Source organism: Betta splendens, chromosome 21, assembly GCF_900634795.4.
Source record: "Betta splendens chromosome 21, fBetSpl5.4, whole genome shotgun sequence".
NCBI classification, from domain to species: Eukaryota; Metazoa; Chordata; class Actinopteri; order Anabantiformes; family Osphronemidae; genus Betta; species Betta splendens.
The window spans coordinates 6,357,505-6,376,578 of NC_040899.1; the positions used below are offsets into that span (position 1 = coordinate 6,357,505).

At 44.8% G+C, this 19,074-nt stretch overlaps 1 protein-coding gene across 1 annotated transcript; it reads left to right on the top strand.

Annotated features, from left to right (window-relative positions):
- The first annotated feature begins 886 nt into the window (after positions 1–886).
- tmem182a (transmembrane protein 182a) lies at positions 887–4,218 on the top strand. The gene is made up of 5 exons (XM_029137865.3): positions 887–1,264; positions 2,095–2,197; positions 2,634–2,732; positions 2,801–2,938; positions 3,029–4,218. Exons 1-5 carry the CDS (start codon positions 1,106–1,108, stop codon positions 3,250–3,252), a joined length of 723 nt encoding a protein of 240 aa, XP_028993698.1. The 5' UTR covers positions 887–1,105; the 3' UTR covers positions 3,253–4,218.
- The last annotated feature ends 14,856 nt before the right edge of the window (positions 4,219–19,074 follow it).

Sequence of the window (19,074 nt, forward strand, 5' to 3'; positions counted from 1 at the left end):
CTCATACTGTTCCCTCACTGATTCTAAGTTGCTTGTTTGTATGCGTTAAATCTTAAGATACATTTGTAAAAGGAGAACAAAGCTCCTGTCTTCACGTTAACAGTACTCGACTCTCTTGCGCCACCTGCTGGACCAATTAGTGCATTTAATACTTTATGAGCTGCACAGATTTTTCCTGTCATTCAGCGGTTGTGTTCAAACACCTGTATATATATATTTGAGACGTTAATAAAAAGAGAGGTGTACGGTTATCAAGTTAAGTCATCATTTTTGTTAGTCTGAGAGAACACATTTCTGATAACAACTTAATTTAAATTTAAGTTGTGGACTGCAATCGAAAGTAACTCACTTACAAAAGCGTCACTAAAGTGTTTGTTCTTTATGATGTTCATAGAGACGTACGATCTTTCCACCACACACACGCTGCTGAGGGCTGACGTGTGTGGACCTCTGCTGGTTCAGGGTGGACCGGTCACACTAGTGTGCAAATTAGCCTGAGTCTACATATAGATTCACTGCTAAATATTACCCTTAAATGCTAATAAACCAACCAACCAACACACTACATGCTGTTACCCACTACAGCTCCTTCAGGTGTCAAGTCTAAGTTTACATTTATTGTAATTAGTTTTAAGCCCTTTTATAAGAAATGGTCCTGGCATGTTTATTTGTGTATTATGGGGTAGTTAGCTCCACTGCTGTCTGTCCTTTCGTTCTCACCCTGCCCTGACATTCTGGTGCAGATGCTGGGTGTCCAATTGCCGCTGGTTATTTCTGCGACGATCCCCGCCCTTCACACTCCTCAGCGGCTCCACACGCCCGGCTCTGTGTTGGAGTGTCACAGCAGCCTTCAGTCTGACCCCAAAAATAGGCCACGGGGCAGGGTGTGGAGGGGGGCCTGGCTTCGGCCCCCGCTGAAGGCTCCACAGGAGTCATGTGCACCAGTGAAGAAGTGTTAAGATCCAGTACCCAAACATAAAGCAGCTGCGTGGACTAAGAGCCCGTCTAACGCGGCGGATCGATTCGAGCGCGAGGAGCGCGCCTGTCACGTGCGCTGGGTGTAGTTGGAGGGGAGTCTGACAGAGCGGCCGGTCAGTCCGGGACCATGAAGCTTAGTGTGGCACTGTTTTTCGCGGGGCTCTTTGGGGCGTTGGCTGCTGTCTTCATCCTCCTCTCCTTCGGAACGGATTACTGGCTGCTCGCCTCCGAGAGCTGCCTCCAGAACCCGGACGAGTCTGCGGTTCCCGCCGACGGGTCCGTGACGGTGAGCGTTGGACCTTTAACCATTCAGAACCAAAACCAAATACCTGTAGAAATCACCTGTACAGTGAACTACAATTCTGGGCACCTCAGCTCTTATAATGAACAGCTCTAAAGAGATGTAATGCTTGATTTTTTAAGCTTTTTTAATCTTTTAGCCTCTTCTCTTTTAGAAACAGTTGCTCCAGTCATTCTGTGGGTGACACACTGCAGGCCAGAGGCATCCCTCATCCCTGCAGGGTGTAATCAGACACTGTTTAATGTAGCTTGTGTGCAGCTATGCAGTAATTGAGACATAGCTTGTGTATGTGCCCCTGTGATAGAAATACAAACTCCAGTAGTCGCATGGTTTGGTTCTGTATTAAATATCACAGACTGGAACATACTTAGCTTTTCATAGTGGGCACTGATCCTGGAATTGAGACGTGATATGACCACAATAAAAAAGTGCTGCTACTCTGTGCTGCACATAATAAAGCAATGTGGTCTGAATATAATTTATTTCTTATAGGTTAAATTAGACATTTATTAGATGAAATGCTTGGTTCAGGCCGTCTTGCCCTCGCGTGAACACTAACAGTGGCTGTTTCCTGAACGTACTTGGTGCCAAACCAAACCTGGCTCCCGCAGCTCGACCTTTGACCTGCCTCAGCAGCTGTCCTGTCCCACCGTGGGGAGATGCTGCACACCTGCCTCCCCAGAGCCTGAGGCCGCTCTCACACACCGTGTGCGTGTGTGTGGGGAGGGGGGGGGGGGGGCATCGTCCACAGATTTGCTCACGCACAGTCCATTTACTGAGACGCTAATAAGACTTTTCCCCTCGTCATGAAACAGCCGGGGGTCGGTGATGTCACGCTGTATCACGAGGGCTTCTTCTGGAGGTGTAGCTTTAAAGGCCCCAACGCTGATGAACACCTGCTGTGGAAGCTCTGGTTCAGTAAGTGAGACGCACCAGTTCATTCCAGGGGTTACCTTTGCTTCACATATTAGCACGAGAGGAGTGATTTCATAATGCTTCAGTCACGTGGCAGCCTGAAACTGTGCTGCAGAGTAAACATCAGTGTTTCTGATTTGCTACTGGAGTCATATGACGCCATAGTGGGAGAACCCCCCTCATGTGAGCCTTGGGAGGCTGGGCCACGTGATGTTATTCTGGTCCTCTGTCAGGTGGTTGTGTGTCATGTATTTTGTGATGGGGACAACGGTGGTTCACTGTCAGAGGCAGCTCCCAGCAGTTCAGGCCATGTGATGCATGGAGGACAGTAGAAAAATAATATAAACAGGGTTATATAATCCAGTCCCTTAGTTACTGGAAGTGACAAATCTCTTTTTTTGAAAAATGTGATGCACTCATTGATTTTTCTCCCCTCTAGCGAATCAGGCACACTCCAAAGAGTGCGTGCACGCCTACCTCTTCCCGTTCCCAGTGTCTCCTCAGACCCACAATGCCACCGAGTATGACTCCGCTATAAGTAAGTGTCCGGCTGCATTCCTGTGCATCCGATAGACCTGAATAGTGATGGCTGATCCCTCTGTGCAGTCTACAGAGGGTTCTGGAGCATCTTCATGCTCATCGGTGTGGCAGCTGTTCTGCTCGGCGGGTTCTTCATCATCTGTGCTGCTCCGTTCACCAGCCACAGATTGTATAAAGCGGGCGGCGGCCTCTTCCTGGCGTCTGGTGAGTTCAACATGCCCGGACGCACCTGTAGCCGCTTCACGACCACAGTCTGTCATCTGACGTCTGCCTGTTTGCTCTTCCTGGCCCCAGGTCTCTTCCTGCTGTGTGTGGTGGTGATGTATGTGCTGTGGGTGCAGGTGCTGGACGTGGTGGACGTCTACAAAGCGTACCGCTCATCCTTGTGCGACAGCTTCCAGCTGTCCCTCAGCTACGGCCTGTCCTTCATGTTCGCCCCCGTGGGCATCTTCTTCTGTCTTCTGTCGGGCCTCCTGTTCCTCCTCATCGGTCGAGCCATCCACAACCACTACGACTAACTTTAAGCCGCGGCTCAGAGGACGGGGGGGGGCCTGTGGTGCCTGCGTCTCCATTGTAAACGCACAACAGTTAGCAGAGTTGTGGTTTAAATGACCCGATGGACTTGGAGGCTCCAAAATACAAACATGGCATCCATTGTTTAGCTCAGAAAAATCACCATAATGATCTTGAAAAGCTGCTTCTCGTCCAGTTTTGTGCCGTTACTAGGTGATGCCGGGAACTTGATCAGATACCGAGCTAATGCCTGAGCTTATGGGTGTAAGTGAATGTCTATCAAATACAATCTATAAAGTGTCTCATTGAAGAATGATTCGCATGCTGTTCTTCACATGTGGTTAACGAGCGACAGGATTTTAGGGGTTTGAAGATAATGACACTGGATACAGATTATGGAGGATGATGGTGTATGTTACATTGTATAAATAATTATATAGGATATTTTGGTGTTTTGATGAATATTTACAACAGCAGGGCACTATGTGTGTACATTTAGTATAAAAAAGTACATTATAATGAAATATTCTCTATCACACATATTAGAAATATACAGTAGATCAGGTTTCACCTTCACTGATTATAATTATTTGCATAGATTTTGGACTCTAAGTAAATAATATTATCACCTCAGTCTTGTAATATTCACGTTTTACTGCTGTTTTGTGTCTTATACTCTGCTTTTACTGCAGTATTGTTTTACTCTCTCTGTACAAAGCCTGAAACTAAACTCGTTTTTGTTTTAAAACTTGAACAATATATTTGTTCAACACATTCATTCTGTTTATAAGTGAAGGTTAAAGCATGATTTACTTCTGTGTTTATTTTATGTAACAATAACAGTTTGATGTGAAGATATTTCATTTATTTTACTTTGTCCCCATTTATCAAGTGTGTTTTGAGACGACCTTTTCAAATGAGCACTATATATTTTCATGTTTGCCAATAAAAAGGATGCAGTAACGCTTTGACATCTAAAAATGTATCCTTTTGTGGCAGAGGTTTTACACAAGATGGCACTGTTGTGTCACTGTTGTGTCACTGCTTCACATATCAATCTATACCCTGAGAGGCAGGAATCCCATTTTGCTTATCTCCCGTGCGTGTGGAGTATATGCATTTAATCACAACTTCAGAGGTAGGATCTGTAGATGAAAGAATTCACACCTTGGCCGACAGACGGATGGTAATTTCACTCATGAATGGAGCATTTGATCAGGATGTGAATGGACTCCAGTGTCGATTCTCATGTGTCTGTATCAACTCTGCGCCTTTCAGGCTTTACAATATACTTATCATACATAGGGAAATGCGTCAGAATGCAGGGGAGAGTGACACAATGTAAGGCATTGATTACTTTGTGAGATTGACTTTGCCACTGAACAGGACTCTTATGATGGAGATTCACACGTCCAAATTTGTGAATGCTCAAATTCTAACCGTGTGCGTCCACGCTGAGACGGTGGGCCCGCGGACCTCAGCGCCGCCGTGTGAGCAGCCACGCACACGTGCAGGCTCCGGGCGGAGGCTGGACCCGTGCCGGCAGACGGACATGAACGCCAAGATACGGTCGGAGGATGTGTCTCTGTTTAAACCTTATGTAGGAAGAAGACATTTCTCTGGACCTCCTAGTTTATATCAAATCCTAATAAGATGTTCAATCACTTACCAAGTTGGAGGAGAGTGAGAGAGAGCGAGAGAGAGAGAGAGAGCGAGAGAGAGAGAGAGAGAGAGAGGAGAGAGAGAGCGAGAGAGAGAGAGAGAGAGAGAGAGAGAGAGAGAGAGAGCGGGTCTAATGGAGGTGTGGGCCCAGCCACCTCCAGAAAGAAGCCTCGGCCTCGATGTAATGCCATCAGAGTGGGGGTCCCAGCTGAATTCAACACTGTTCTGCATGATTGCCCATGATAATTGTGTGTTGATAGGGAGCGCCGGAGATGGAGTATAATTTCCACCGAGAGATTCCTAAACAAATACCTGTGCTCAGCAGAGGGATGGGGAGCAGCAGGAGGTGAGGAGGAGAATAGTGGATGAGAGGGTAGGGGTCTCTGACGAGGAGGAGGAAGCTGAAGGTCCTCGGTAGGTACGAGGCAGAGCGGTTAAAACCCAGAGGCTGATTTCAAAAATCACAGTAAGTCACGTTTAGAACTTCACGCTTGACAGGGAAACAGCAGTTCTCCGACTGGACCCAGCATGAAACAACAGCAGAACTGGATCTGCTGTTGTTTACAGCCACACCTGTCTGACAACGTAGCGGGTACAAATGATAACTAAGATAACTATATGTTAACTAAAACCTGACATTAACTCCAGTGATACAACAAGCAGCTAACTGGCTTTACACAGACAAAAGCAAAGCACAGAGTTCCAAATAAAAGTAATTGATAAAAGTAAACAATATAATAATTACAGCTCAAACAGCAAGAGAAAGATTTACCTGAATTTACAGGATTTCACGGTAACAAACTCTGCTTATTTAATTAAAATTAGACATTTACTCAGTTTGTGTAAAAGTGTAGATGTTTATTTGGTAAAACTATGAACTGTCTTCTGTTATTTTATTTAAAATAATTGTGCACCTTTTCAATTTTCTTCATCTCCAATCAATATTTATATGTGTCAGAAATAAAATTAGGCACAAATCTCAAAGAATAACGTTTCAAGATACCAAGCATCTACTAGGTAGAGTATTTGTGTTTCTTATACTATTCGACCATGAGGTCCAAGTTCATGAATTTGCTAAACTTTTTTTCCCAGTTTGACTGAAACTGTGTGTGAGTGGGTTTTAGCAGGAAGTTTAACAGGAAGCATGTTAAAGAGTTCGGGGACCCGACAGCAAACTGTGTGTTACGTAGCTGTACTCGCGTGTTCGGAGTCAGGACGGGGCGACGGGGCCTGCTGTGTGCAGTCACTGGGACAAAAATGGAAGCACACGAGCCTTGAAAAGGAAATAAATGTATTCTGAATTTTCCAAAAAGCAAAATGAACATTTTCCTACATGTCAGTAAAGAGTCTATTGTCCAGACAGATCGAGCGGCGCCGGGGGACGCGTTGAAGGGCTTCGCTCGGAGAAGACACTGGAAGTTCGACTCTCGTATATTTAACCTTGAGGGAGGTTTAAGTTAATTGGAAAACACTCTTTGCCTGAGTGCTCTCACCTCGCACGTAGTGGAGTTATCATAGCTTATCTTCCAAATGTATCATAATCCCACATGACATGCAAGTCAGATTTCATTTCAATCTGATTACTTCCAACTCTCAGAAAAAGCAAAGTATTTGAATTGCATGAACAATATGGCAAGTCACATTACACGCTGCTTTCCTCTTTAGAGGTAGTTTTACATAATTTCCCATTCGTTTGAAATAATGAATAGACAATGGGCTGTATAATTGTGAGAATTTACAATTCAGAGGACTGTGTCGTATAATCGTCATGCATTATTCAGAGCGCTGAGTGCATAGGTCACCGGTGGCAGTGGCACAAAAAGTAACTCCGGTCTTCAAACAAACAACTGGAAATCAACACTTTTACTGTCGCTCAGATTGGGAACATTAAACAAAATCCCTTTGATGCAGCAACATATTCCTTCAAAACCGCTTAGGAGGTAGAAAAAAGCGCCGGCGGAGCGTCCAATTATGTGTAAAGCCGCCATCGGGGCTGTTTGAGTGAAGCCTGTAGGTTCAGAGGAGCCCAGCGATGGATTCGCAGCGTTGGCCGGTGAAAGCTACACCTGTGCTGAGTGGATCCTTTCTGCCCCTCTAACATCCTCTGGCCTCACACCTCAGTTTGTGCATATAAATGACATTCCAAAGTGTGCGTGGATGGCCCTTGTTCGTGCTCAAGGTCTCTCGTTTCAAAGGCATGCTAATGTCTTTCACAGCCAAACTCCTCTCAGCGGCCTCTTTTATCTCCCGGATCAACTGTGTAGGAGATGATTGGGACTCTTCAGCCATCTCCCCTCTTGAATATTCATACATTTTTAACAGCACATACATGTATATGTCCGCGAATGCTGCACGCAGAAAAGTTTGGCCGCTTCATCGGAAACGCCGATTGAAATGACTTGCTCTATTGCCATTTTCCACGCAGAAGCTTCTTGTAGGTGTTTGTTAATTGTTAAATAAATGAGTGGAGCGTTTCGGTGCCGCTATCTCATGCTGTTTGAACTCTCCGCACCGCGTTGCCACCCACTACTCACATATTTCTCACTTTTTCAATTCTTTCTTTTAGCTGTGCGCCGAGCACTTCGCCTCCTTATTTGGGTTTAGCTTCCCCTCGAGCAACTAATTAATGCTACAGTACAAACAGCCCATGGAATCGGTCATGAATATTCAAACGTACCGTTTGCATACCATTTCCTATTCAGTGTTGTAACACAAGGTGATGATGAGCCAGGCATCATGGCTTCAAAGCTATTTGGAGGCTTTTGTGTCTGTCCCGGTCCCTGCATGAAATCTATCACCACCAAAATTTGACAAAACCCAATTATTATGGCTTTTTAATACATCTATATGACTTTTTGAATAATATTCTATTATAATTGGGGATTTTTTTTCATGACAAACTACAAAACTATTTCATTTTTCATGACACATTTTGCATGAATAAAGCAGCAGCAGTTAAAAATATTTTCCTTCGTATCCTTCTGGATCCATCACGTCACGGTAGTGAAATAAAAATGTTTGCTGATCCGTTCTGGTGAACCGCGATCCCCCGGCCTGTTTTAATGTTACACATGTTTATTAATGCCATTTAACAAGAGGGCATTGTCATATTTGTTAACTCCTAAACATGTCAGCATGTAAATAAATAACCCGGCACCAGCATTATTTATCATATTTAATAGAATTGGAGGTACAATTCTAATGTAACTATTCAAATGACTTCTACTGTCTTTGTTTCACTCTTCATGTGTATTCATAAGAGATGCTTCATATGCAACCTGACTTCATTAGAGTAACATTTATGAAAATGATGTATTATGTATTGAAATTACAGCAAAGCAAACAGCGGCCTATTATTAACACTTGAACTACATCTGTACAGACATTAGAGCAACGTCGTCCGCGCGGCTCAGAACCGTGTTCTGCAGCGAGAGGATCCAAAGAGCAGCGAATAGCTTCATGTAAAGACTAACATAAAAAGCAACCGAGCAGTTGTCCTTCATTAAAACCTATTCAATGAAAGTGGCAGTTTTGCAGCACTACACATACTGTACCACAACAAACCTGGCAAAAAAAGAAACAATAGAAATCGTCTGTTCAGACTCCTACCTGCTCAGTCCCTCTGATATTTTGCAGCAGAAAACCCAACATTCCTCTTCATGATTGGATTTTCCAGCATAAACCTGTAAAGTACAAAAAAGTCATATTGTCCTTAGTTCTGCATGGAGCGACCTCACGTGTGTCCTCGTCCGCCGCTGCCGCCGTGCTTTTATACTGGTTTCAACTTGCAAAATTATACCTTTTGACCCCAAGTCGGGCTGACATTCCTTGAAAGTAAAATGTTGCCTGTGTGTGTGTGTGTGTGTGTGTTTGGTTTTGCAATGGTAAAAGTAAACTTTATATTAATTGAAGTATAATGATACCCCTAGTCTGTGAATAATGTATCTACATGCAGATGATAAATGATACTTTCATATATTCATTTATTAATTTATACATCTGAATTGTAACTTAGCTTGTATTTAAACTTTTGCTTACTTTCACATAAACATGATATTTGTTCTCTCATACTGTGGTATTTTGGAGCTTCAGGTCCAAACACATTGTTCGTGACAGTCTCTATTTATTCTTTCCTTCTGCTTTTGCCCTTCACTCTCTCCTCTTTGTGTGTGTGTGTGTATACTTCCTTTACTGTGTCTCCTCTCCTTACGTCCTCTTTCTGTATTTTTCGGTATCTGAAGACGAGCGGCTCGGTAAAACGCAGCGCAAAGTTCTGCAAAGTTTTGCAAAGTAGGAAGGAAATGTCAGCGGAGGAGCCGGCGCCGCTGTGACTCCAGATGCTGCAGGCAGCTGGAGTCACGTGCCGGCGCCGGCGGACGCGGGCTGCTAAATGCTACCGCTGATAAATAAACATTATCTAAAAGCTCTGTCAGGCCCTGTTAGGACGTAACCGTGCTTCATTTGTTTCACTGCTCTGAGGGGAAGGAGAATATTTAATCACTGCTCTGAATTACATGAATAATCACAGAAACTGTTTTCTGTGAACCACAAACATGCGCCGGTGACGGCCTGCGTCCTGATGTTTGACACTTACACACTAACACAAAGCAGCACGTTTTATTTGTATGAGTATGAAAAATAAAATGCAATTTAAACTTTCTCTCACTAACCGTTACTGTGCTGAAGAACATAATGATGACCTGGTGCTGGACGTTTAAAGATGTTGTAAAGACGTCCATTGCAGCCATTTACTGACATGTGGAAACACAAAAGCTTTTGAATGACAGAACTAGAAGTTGAACGTTTGCAGACTCTGCAGCAGGAACGGCTCGACTCCTGCACAAAGTTCTGCATCTCAGCCGATACTGACGGACGAAGTCGAATAAGAGGCTCATAGCTACAGCATGGAAGGCTTTGTTTGTACGCTCCACACTCACTCTCAATACTGTTGATTTAAATTCATAATAGCAGAATGTGACTGATATCGACGCCACGCTTGCACCAATTAAACCTAAATCACAAACAAGTCCAGCCTCTGTGCACTTGGGCGCCTGCGTCTGTGTATTAGCCCGGGTTTAACCTCCGCGCGGCGCCTGCTCTGCCCTTCTGCACTCAAGACGTCACACCGGCCTCCTGCCTGCGGATGCACAGGACACCTGCTTGTTGGCATAATGACATCCAAGCCCCTGGGACGAGCAGAGCAGACAGAGGGGCTGAGCGGGTTGCCCTTAGCAACAGGCAAACAAAGGAGGGTTTCTACCTGCCTGCCTGCCTGCCTGCCTGCCTGTCTGTCTGTCTGTCTGTCTGTCTGTCTGTCTATACTCATCAAGACAAACCATAAAATGTGTTATTTTCATATGTAAGACATTTTCTGTTAATTGATTTAATGGTAGGAACGTGTTGAGTGGAGCTGTTAAACCGATGGTGTTTGCCGATCCGCTGGCTCACATAGAATTGTTACAAATTTAATGAAGTGCTTCAGTGTGATGTGAGGTGTTTACACCCTGTCAAGGAAAACGTCTGAGGACGGTCTCAAAAAAAAAAACACAAAAAACAAAAAAAAAAGATCGGCTCACAGTAAAAGTTGCTGCATGTTTGTGTAACTTGACAACATCTGCGTGAAAACATCTGCATTCGTAGCAGCCAGAGAAAACATCTAAATCAAGCGCTACTCAGCTCAGATTCCAGCGTGTTGTGTGTGTGGTGTGAAGTAATGTTTATTCTGCAGATGACCTGTGACTCTTCCTGCCTCTCAAACATTCCCGTTGCTTATAATTACTTCACTCAGCCGCTTTAATACTCTCAGTACAGTACGTACTGCAGCATTCAATTTTTCAGCTCGCTTTATTTTGGAAGAATGGAGCACAGCTTTGTGTGAAAACAATCAGTTACCTTTTGAGTTTCGAGCCAGTCAACGCATTGAGACTTACAGTAACTGCTTGCGCTGTGAATAAACAAGCTGACATCATTCAATGTTTGACGTTCTCGTGCTGTAATCGCTCTGATGTCGTGCATCATAAGGTTGCATTCAGGGTCCGCTATGAAGGGATGTTTATTTGCACTGTCAAGCTTGAAGCTGCTCTCTCTTCTGCCCCTTTGACCTTCACCACACGCTTAAGCTGCATTTTGTTTTTGGGAATGCATTTTCTCACTTTCATATCTTTTTTTTTTTTTTTTGCATGACGTGCCACAGTGATGGATTACCCTGATTGCAGATTTGAACGCTGACAAGACAGAGAGGGCGACGGCGCAGGATGAGCCGCTGCTTGGCGGCGTTTGTCCAAACCTCACGCGCATCAACGCGGGACAATAAATCTTCTGAATGCATATTTAACACTGCATCAATGTGCGTCGCACTTTGAAGGTTAACCTGCGTTTTCTGATTCGTTATTCAAATGCAGACGACTCAAAATGGCGGCACGTGTCCATTCGCTCATAGTGTTACTGTAAAAAAGGAAATGAATCAACCTGTGGAAAATGTAGAACTCCAGTCTAAATGTATGGGTCTAATTCAAATAAATTTACTTGTTTACAGCACTGAAGACTCAGCTGATTATTGAAGACGACAGATGCTGACGTCAGATTTCAGACCTACCTGTAATAATAAATCACAGTCTGACATCTCAATTTCAGTTTTCAATGTTATTCATCTACAGAACGCTTGTTTCAAGGGAAAAGCACCCTTTCTGTGTGGTTTTGTACTCACACCCTTTTAAACAACACTAGCTTTTCGTCTTGAACTACAGCAGCAGATCTGCAGGCGCTGGAGCGTCTTGTCTGGGGATTAGGAGCCCCCGTTCGGTTAACAAGGTGCTGTGGCTACGAATCAGAGCTGCTAATGACTTAAAGAGCATATCAGCTATGGCTCGTTTGCTGAACAGCGGAGGAGCACATCACTCGGAGTTTCTACTTTAATTAGGGAGCGGCTAAAACACAGCTCCCTGCGGTCCTGACACATTACCAATACTCCTGTGCTCGGGTCTATTAGTGCTTTAAACAAGCCCACAAGGGCGGCAGGTTGTCCCACAGCTGTCCAATACTTAATGCACAACGTTGTGTTATTAAAGTGTTCTGTTGACGCGTGGACCATGTACACGACACCAGAGGAGGGGAGAGCTGGTCCGGACCTACTGTATCTGCGTGGAGGTCAAAAGTTCAGCTCCTTCCTAAGCAGCCGCTCATATTCTCACTGTCTCAATCTCTCTCAATCAGGCCCTGATCAAGCTCAAAGCCCAGATCCGACTCTAAATAATACATGACATGCCTTCCCATACACTCCCCACCGGGACGCCGAGGAGAGGGTGTGGGTTCAAACATCTTTCCTCATCTTCAAACATGCTGCCTTCATCTTCGCTGCCGCCAGATTTTCTGGCACTACTTAAACCTGGAAACAAGAGCAAAGAGAAAAAAAAATAAATTAAAGGGAGAGACTGCTGATTTCAGAGGATGCTTGGTTGGGAGAGCACTCAGTAATATCCTGACTCATTAGAGAGGATATACCAGGTACGAACTGTCTGTTGGGGTATATTTGGATCATTTCAGGCCTTATTTTGAAATTTTGGATGTTTTTTTAGTACAAAAATTAACAAACGAAGCAAGTGTTTCTTTTGTGTTCTGTACATGTCATGCACTAAATGAGGTGTTTGTTCTCAGTTCCTTTTGCCAATTTTTTTCCCATTAAATTGAGTTTTGTGGCGTCAGATGCTGTACATATGCTGCACAGACTGTAAAGCCCCTCGAGGCACATTTGTGATGTTGTACTATATAAATAAAATCTTACTTGGCTTGAGTGAATAATTATGTTCACTTTTTTTGCGCAAAAAACAGCTAAATGCTAATTGAGGTCTGTGTCCACTTCACTTGTCTGAATACTGGTCATTTGATTAGAGCACAAGTAATATCCCCCCGCTTTGTTAAGTGGGAATGCAGACCCATAGAAGGCACAGGCTCCTGCTCTTTGGCTGGCGATAAAGATTCAGTCCGTTCCTTTAGCTCCATGTGAAGTCATGTGTATAATTGCTCTGGGACTGGAAATGCACCGTGTGTGAATATAAAGGAAGGGCCATCTAATAGGAGACGCTGTTCAAACAGCATCTTCACAACAGCTCTGGTTTGCCTAAATGTCCCAAGTCACAGTGAAGCTGCAGAGGAGGGTTGAGGGTAGCGGCAGCGAGGAGCGAGAGGGAGAGGCGCTAACAAGAACACCAAGAAACCAGGCGGAACTGCTAATCACCGCCACAACAAAACTTTGAGCACAAGAATATGCAAAAAAAGTCCAGTGAAGTAGGAAAAGTGAGACGTTCCTACTTGGAGGCTTGTTTCTACATACAGTAACATGCACTGCTCACGACCTTGTTTCCAGGTCGTCTGCTCACTCTCATTGCAGACGTTGGAGGATTCAGATTGGATCTGATGCTTCCTGTGTTTGAATCCTAGTATTTCTGGCTGAGTATTTAGGGTTCAGTTTTGCCTTGTACTGAGCACGTTGTGCATCCGGGCTTCGTAGGGAGCTGGTGGAATGTGACGAATCCAAGCCCAGGCTTCCCAGCGAAGCATTGCCCAGAACAAATGCAAGATAAAAATACAGTAACAGGGAAGAAAAGTCTTCTCACCCACATTGTCACAAGCAGAAAACAAGTCACTGATTTGCACCCGAGCACCTTGCGCAGTAGCTCCTGCAGCACTGGTGTGAGTGTGTTTGTCGAAGGGAGAAACGGTGACAAATTCAGCTTTGACTGTTAATGTAGAAAAATGTATGAATTTGATTCCATTGCAGTTAATAAGAAACGGGCCTGGGGCATTTTCCCTGTGTCATCAGAATAACGGAGACATTCACAGTTGTTTGTGTTCTTCTAAAACGATGCTCATTTGCAGACACATCAAGTGAAGCCGTGACAAACCACACCTTTATTTCTAAAACCTGAAATACACATGACTGCGTTTTAATTATGGCGGAGCTGCTACAGCACCTGCAGAAGGCGAAGGGGGAAACAGATTGTGAGGGTGGTGAAGTGCTGTGATACGTGTTTGACCAGGCTGTGTGTGAGCGTCTCATTGATCACTTAGCTGAGACAAGCACAGACCGCGTTCCTATTGATCAGCTCAAGGCCAAGGGCAGGATGAGGCTGTCAGCTCCACGCTGACCTCTGACACCTCAACCTTGGCCTAAAGCCAGAAAAACGACCTCTGACTCTCATGCCGTGACCTCTGACCTTCGGAGGGTCCCCAGATGTGACCTGAGTTGGTGTGCTCCATTTCTGCCCCGTGAAGTCATAGGAACATCGCCAGAAAGCTCACGAGGAAAGACCGTGTTAAAATAAGTTTTACATGAATGCAACTTTACCTGAAAGGTGGGACCTCAGTTTGAGAGCTGAGAGACAAAGGGGGAGACATCAGATGGGGGAGAAAAGCATTTTAGGACTTCTACTGTAGCAGCAGATAGTTAATCTGGGCTGGGTGATTAGGTGAATTCAATTGTGATGAATTACAGGAATGACGTGATCCTGTGCTGGGGTCAGACACAATCAATAAACCAGTGACGAGGCTGAAGGTGAGAGGTCGCGGCTGTCCTGTGTGTGTGTGGACACACATACAGAACAGGTCGGCTCTGCTGGATTAGACAATGGAAGCTTCTCCTTCACTAAACAAATGTGGGTTTGCAAAAAAAAATCCCATTTACTGTGTGTGTGTGTGTGTGTGTGTGTGTGTGTGTGTGTGTGTGTGTGTGTGTGTGTGTGTGTGTGTGTGTGTGTGTGTGTGTGTGTGTGTGTGTGTGTGTGTGTGTGCGTGTGTGTGTGATATTGATCACCACCACCACCACCACCCATGTTGTCCAGTTGGAGGGAACACCTGAACCTCTCATTCATCAGTAATGACTTTAACAGTGACTGAGTCACTGAGGGAAAATGGATGATCGCTACATTTTAAGAACAAATGTATTTTGGTGAAATGATAAACCAACACTTTGATTATTCTGAGGCTCCCTGTATTAATGTAATGACGAATGCAATCAACTCCATTGATCTTTCCAATAACACCCGCAGCACAACAAGCTCCCCCACATGTTCCTCCAGAGCGGAGCCGGGAAGGCTTTCTGAGGCTAATTGTCTCACGAGGTCCGTGTGTACTGTAGGTCCACATCCCTGTCCCGTCTCCAGTCGCTCCACATTGTGCGCTTATTGCCTTTATCAATCTACAGGAGCCCAGAACAAAGACCTTCATGTTCAAACACTGATTACTCTCTCATCTCCTGAGGCATCAGCACAGGCCTAATTGGATTTAAATGAACCCCCAAATTTCCCTTTGTTACAGCAAATAATATGCAGGGCATTTTAATTAAGATCCGATACAAGCCCACGTGGAGGGTCCGCCGCCGCTTTCATGTCCCGGTCTTCAAATTGAGGCCGGGGCTTCCAAAGTTTGGCTCAGTAGGAGGCTCGGATGCGTGTGTGGGAGTTATTGTCTATAAAGCTGAGTCGGATCAGTTCATTAAAGTGGCTTTAATGTAAGTGAGTGTGTCTTTCTAGTGGAGAGGAGGTCATGCAGCGCGCTGTTGGCTTGATGGCCAACCTCCACAGATTACAGTGTTTGTGATGGTTGTCTGATCATTTAAAGTTGTTTGTGGTATATTTGTTCAGTCGGTGCATGCGATGCCTCCTGCAGGTCCAATACATCCTCCAGTACCTCTGAAAGGACATTATCTTCATCTGTTTGAGATCTTTCTTTTTGATAGATTGAGTGCTTTATGTCCGTACAGGCTGTAATGATTTGATCTTTAATTTATAAATGCAACAAACAAGACTGAGTCTATATATTGTACAAAGAAAAGAATTCAAACTTCACAAAAATCAAAATGTGCAAAACTGATTTGAACACGTGTCAACAAAGCAGCATGAAGCTTTTGTCCCTGGTTTCCTATTGGACGTGTTGTTTTAGTGGGTTTTACTGGTAGCCGCCCACGTCAACAGAGGAATAACAGCATCAATCATCGTGTCTCGTGTGGTGTTTTTAGTCCTGGGGGGTTCATCCGTCTCACACACGAGCCCAAGCTACAAGTCAAATGACTTGTCTGAATGTCGCTGCACACATTATGTTTGATTATTTTTTAATTCCCCGCATCAGCCCCAACGCAGCCGCCGTCACCTCCCAGCACGTGCTCGTTCGTAGGGCTGAAATGTGCTGAGTGTGGGAGCAGAGGCGTCGGCTCGTACATTACAGCCGCCGTGGTCATTCGTGTTCTGTGAGAGGATCGCTATTGTCAGGAGGGATGCGATTGAGCGATTGATCCGCCGCCCGTGTCCTCTTACTAACAGCGGCTGGAGCAGGAAGTCATCAGTCAGCCAATTTCTGTCATGAATCATTCAACCTTTGACTTCATTACTTTGTTGAGTCAGCTTTGGCCAATCGCACTGAAAGATTCCGGAGAGGACAAACATGAGTCCATCATCACTGTGTAATTTCCAAATGACTTTAAAATTGGGCCGACGCCACCGCAGGACAGCGCAAAGTTGACTTTAGGATGGAGTTTGAGGCATCGATTGAATCCTCCCAACGAGCGGAGGAGAAAGCGTCTTTTCATTTGCCGATAGCAGAAGCTCCTTGTTCTGTACACAGTTTGGGTCATTTCCATTACCTCAGATGAGACTTTGGAAGATAATAAGAAGGTGCTGAATGGGATGTTCACACTCTGCTTTACCGATGTGCGACTACTCATTTTCAGGGGGAAATAATAGACTGGGGAAAAATTAGCACACACAGTAAGCAGCGTCAGAAATGTTCCTTATAGTGGTGTCTGTTCATTACAGCCAGGTATGCAGCAGACTGGACTGCGTTTAGAAGCACAGAGGTATCAGTGAAAGACGGCGCTCCAGGTGAAACTGTGCAGCTGAGAGGCTGATCGACGGTGAACGGACGCTGAGCCTGAACTCAGCCCTCGCTCTCTTAACGTCCGGAGAATCCATCTCTTATTCCATGAGGTAAAGTCAAACAGTTCCTTGTGGTTTGTGAGTGAATTAATCATGATGATTAATTGGCTTTCAAGTTAAATATCCAGTGAGCGATGTCAGGCTGCCAGACATCAGGGATAAATTGACAGGCCTTTAAGGAGCAGCAGATTGATTTACACAGGCCCTAATGAATCCCCCTCCACCCAGAAGGGGAGGAAAGGTAAACAGGTCTTTTCTTTTCAGGCTCCATGTGTCATGTTCAAGTACTCTTTGCTCTCTGTATTGACCCCTAGCTTGGCTTTAAGACTGAAAGACAATTGATAAACCTGCTTTTTCTCCCCACCACAATAGGTTAAAGTTACACCTCTTTATATTGTCCTTGGAGTAAGTCAACAGATTTCTGTAATTTATTTTATGATCGCAATTGTTATTGTGAATCGCAGTCACAGCAAGTTTCACTGTTGTAATTTTGAAAGAAGCCGATTCAGATTTGCAAATTTGATTATTTTAATTATCATTCATTATCATTATTTGATTAAAATTAATTAATTAATTTTACTTGTTCTGTTAAAATTGCCTTTTCTCGTCCATGAATTATCCTCAAACTGTGCTTGTTCCTGGTTCTGGTTGGTGTGTTAGATCGGTTACTTTTCCACCACAGATTTCAATCAAACATTTTATTCCTGCGTTTTGTCTTCTGCTGTCGGTCTCAAAGCAAAGCTCTGTTTTGGTGCAGAACAATAAAAGTACAGGTAACGAGCTAAAAATATTCGGTTGCAGTTGCGTCCCCCGGCCTCTGGAGGCGCCATTCTTCGTGTGGCGTTTGTATTAGATCACTTTTGTTTCTTTCCACTTCCGGTTTCCTGTTTTCTGACCAGTTCAATCATGTCATCTATTATTCCAGTCATCCTGGATGTTTGCTGCTCATTTTCAGGGCCCGTGGTCCTTTTGTCTTTTACTAGGTGAGTTTATTTGTAGTTATCCTGGTTTATCTTCTCTAGTAAAGTGCCTTTTGTTGTGAATTGGTTCCATAGAAACAAAACTCCACTGAATTGATCCTTCACTCTAATCTACAAGATGTTCACTCTTTGTGATGACGGCCAGCTGTTGGTTAACACTGAGAATTCCTGCATCAGTAAAGTTAGAACCTTTTGCCCTAATGAGCCTCCAGAATCTCCAGTTTGCAGAGATGCCAGTGAAATTAGATGGTTTTGATGTGACTGGGGCCGTTACACCGTTTATGCGCCAGGACCATCTGTTCCAGTCTGGAGTAACTATTGGCTGACCAAAATAAACGATCTCCCTTACTGTATTTACTCTCCGTTGGTTTTACATCTGCGTTGCTTGTTTGCGGTACAAATGCACCATTTCCGCATTACGTGCGGCAGCGGCTGTTGAAAGGTCAGGGCTGATCAGGAGCAGGAGCTGGAGTACTGGCTGTGTTTTGATGTTCCGCGTTGCCTATTCCCTCTCCCTAACCCCCCTGAGCCCCTCTGATCTACTGTGCAGCTCATTAAAGCACCCTCTCCACCTTCACATTAGCATCAGAGTCATGGTCAGGCTGCTTTGTGTTGTAAGGATGGAAAACAATATCAATAACAACAACAAAACAATAGTAGCCTTTGGTCCAGGGAGGCGAGGAGGGAAAGGTCTTTGATAGTGCACATCAAAGGGAGGCGCCGAGGTGCGGAGGGTTTCACCGCGTGCGTGCCGAGGTCGTCTCTGATCCCGCGTGCGTGGCGCTCGCACGGGACCGGCTCCACGGTGAAGGTGCGGCGCCGGGTCAGGACGCGTCCCCAACGGCGGGACGTCAAACGCTGTTTGTCACGGGTTAAAGCTGTGATGCACGAGCCGGTCCGAGGTCCCGGAGCGTTTGTGTTGGACACACAGTACAATGAATGAGGCCAGGCCCCGCTGTGCCTCCAGGCGGCCTCTGGGATATGTATGTATATATAGCTTCATTTTTCATCAAATGTCTAATAAGATGATGTTATTTCTAATCAGAACAGACTTAATCAGACAATCATTCTGTCTGTATGTTGTCCTCCCCAAAAACATTTGTCGCTTTACTAGAAACTCCACGTTGCTGCTAAGAACAGCTTATTTTTCCCCTCGCCTGAAGTGCGCGGCGCTGATGCTGATGCGAAGGTCCTCGCTGTGCAGTGAATAAAGTGTTAATTCCAAAGCGACGCGGCACCGCGACCTGCTGGGTTTAAACGT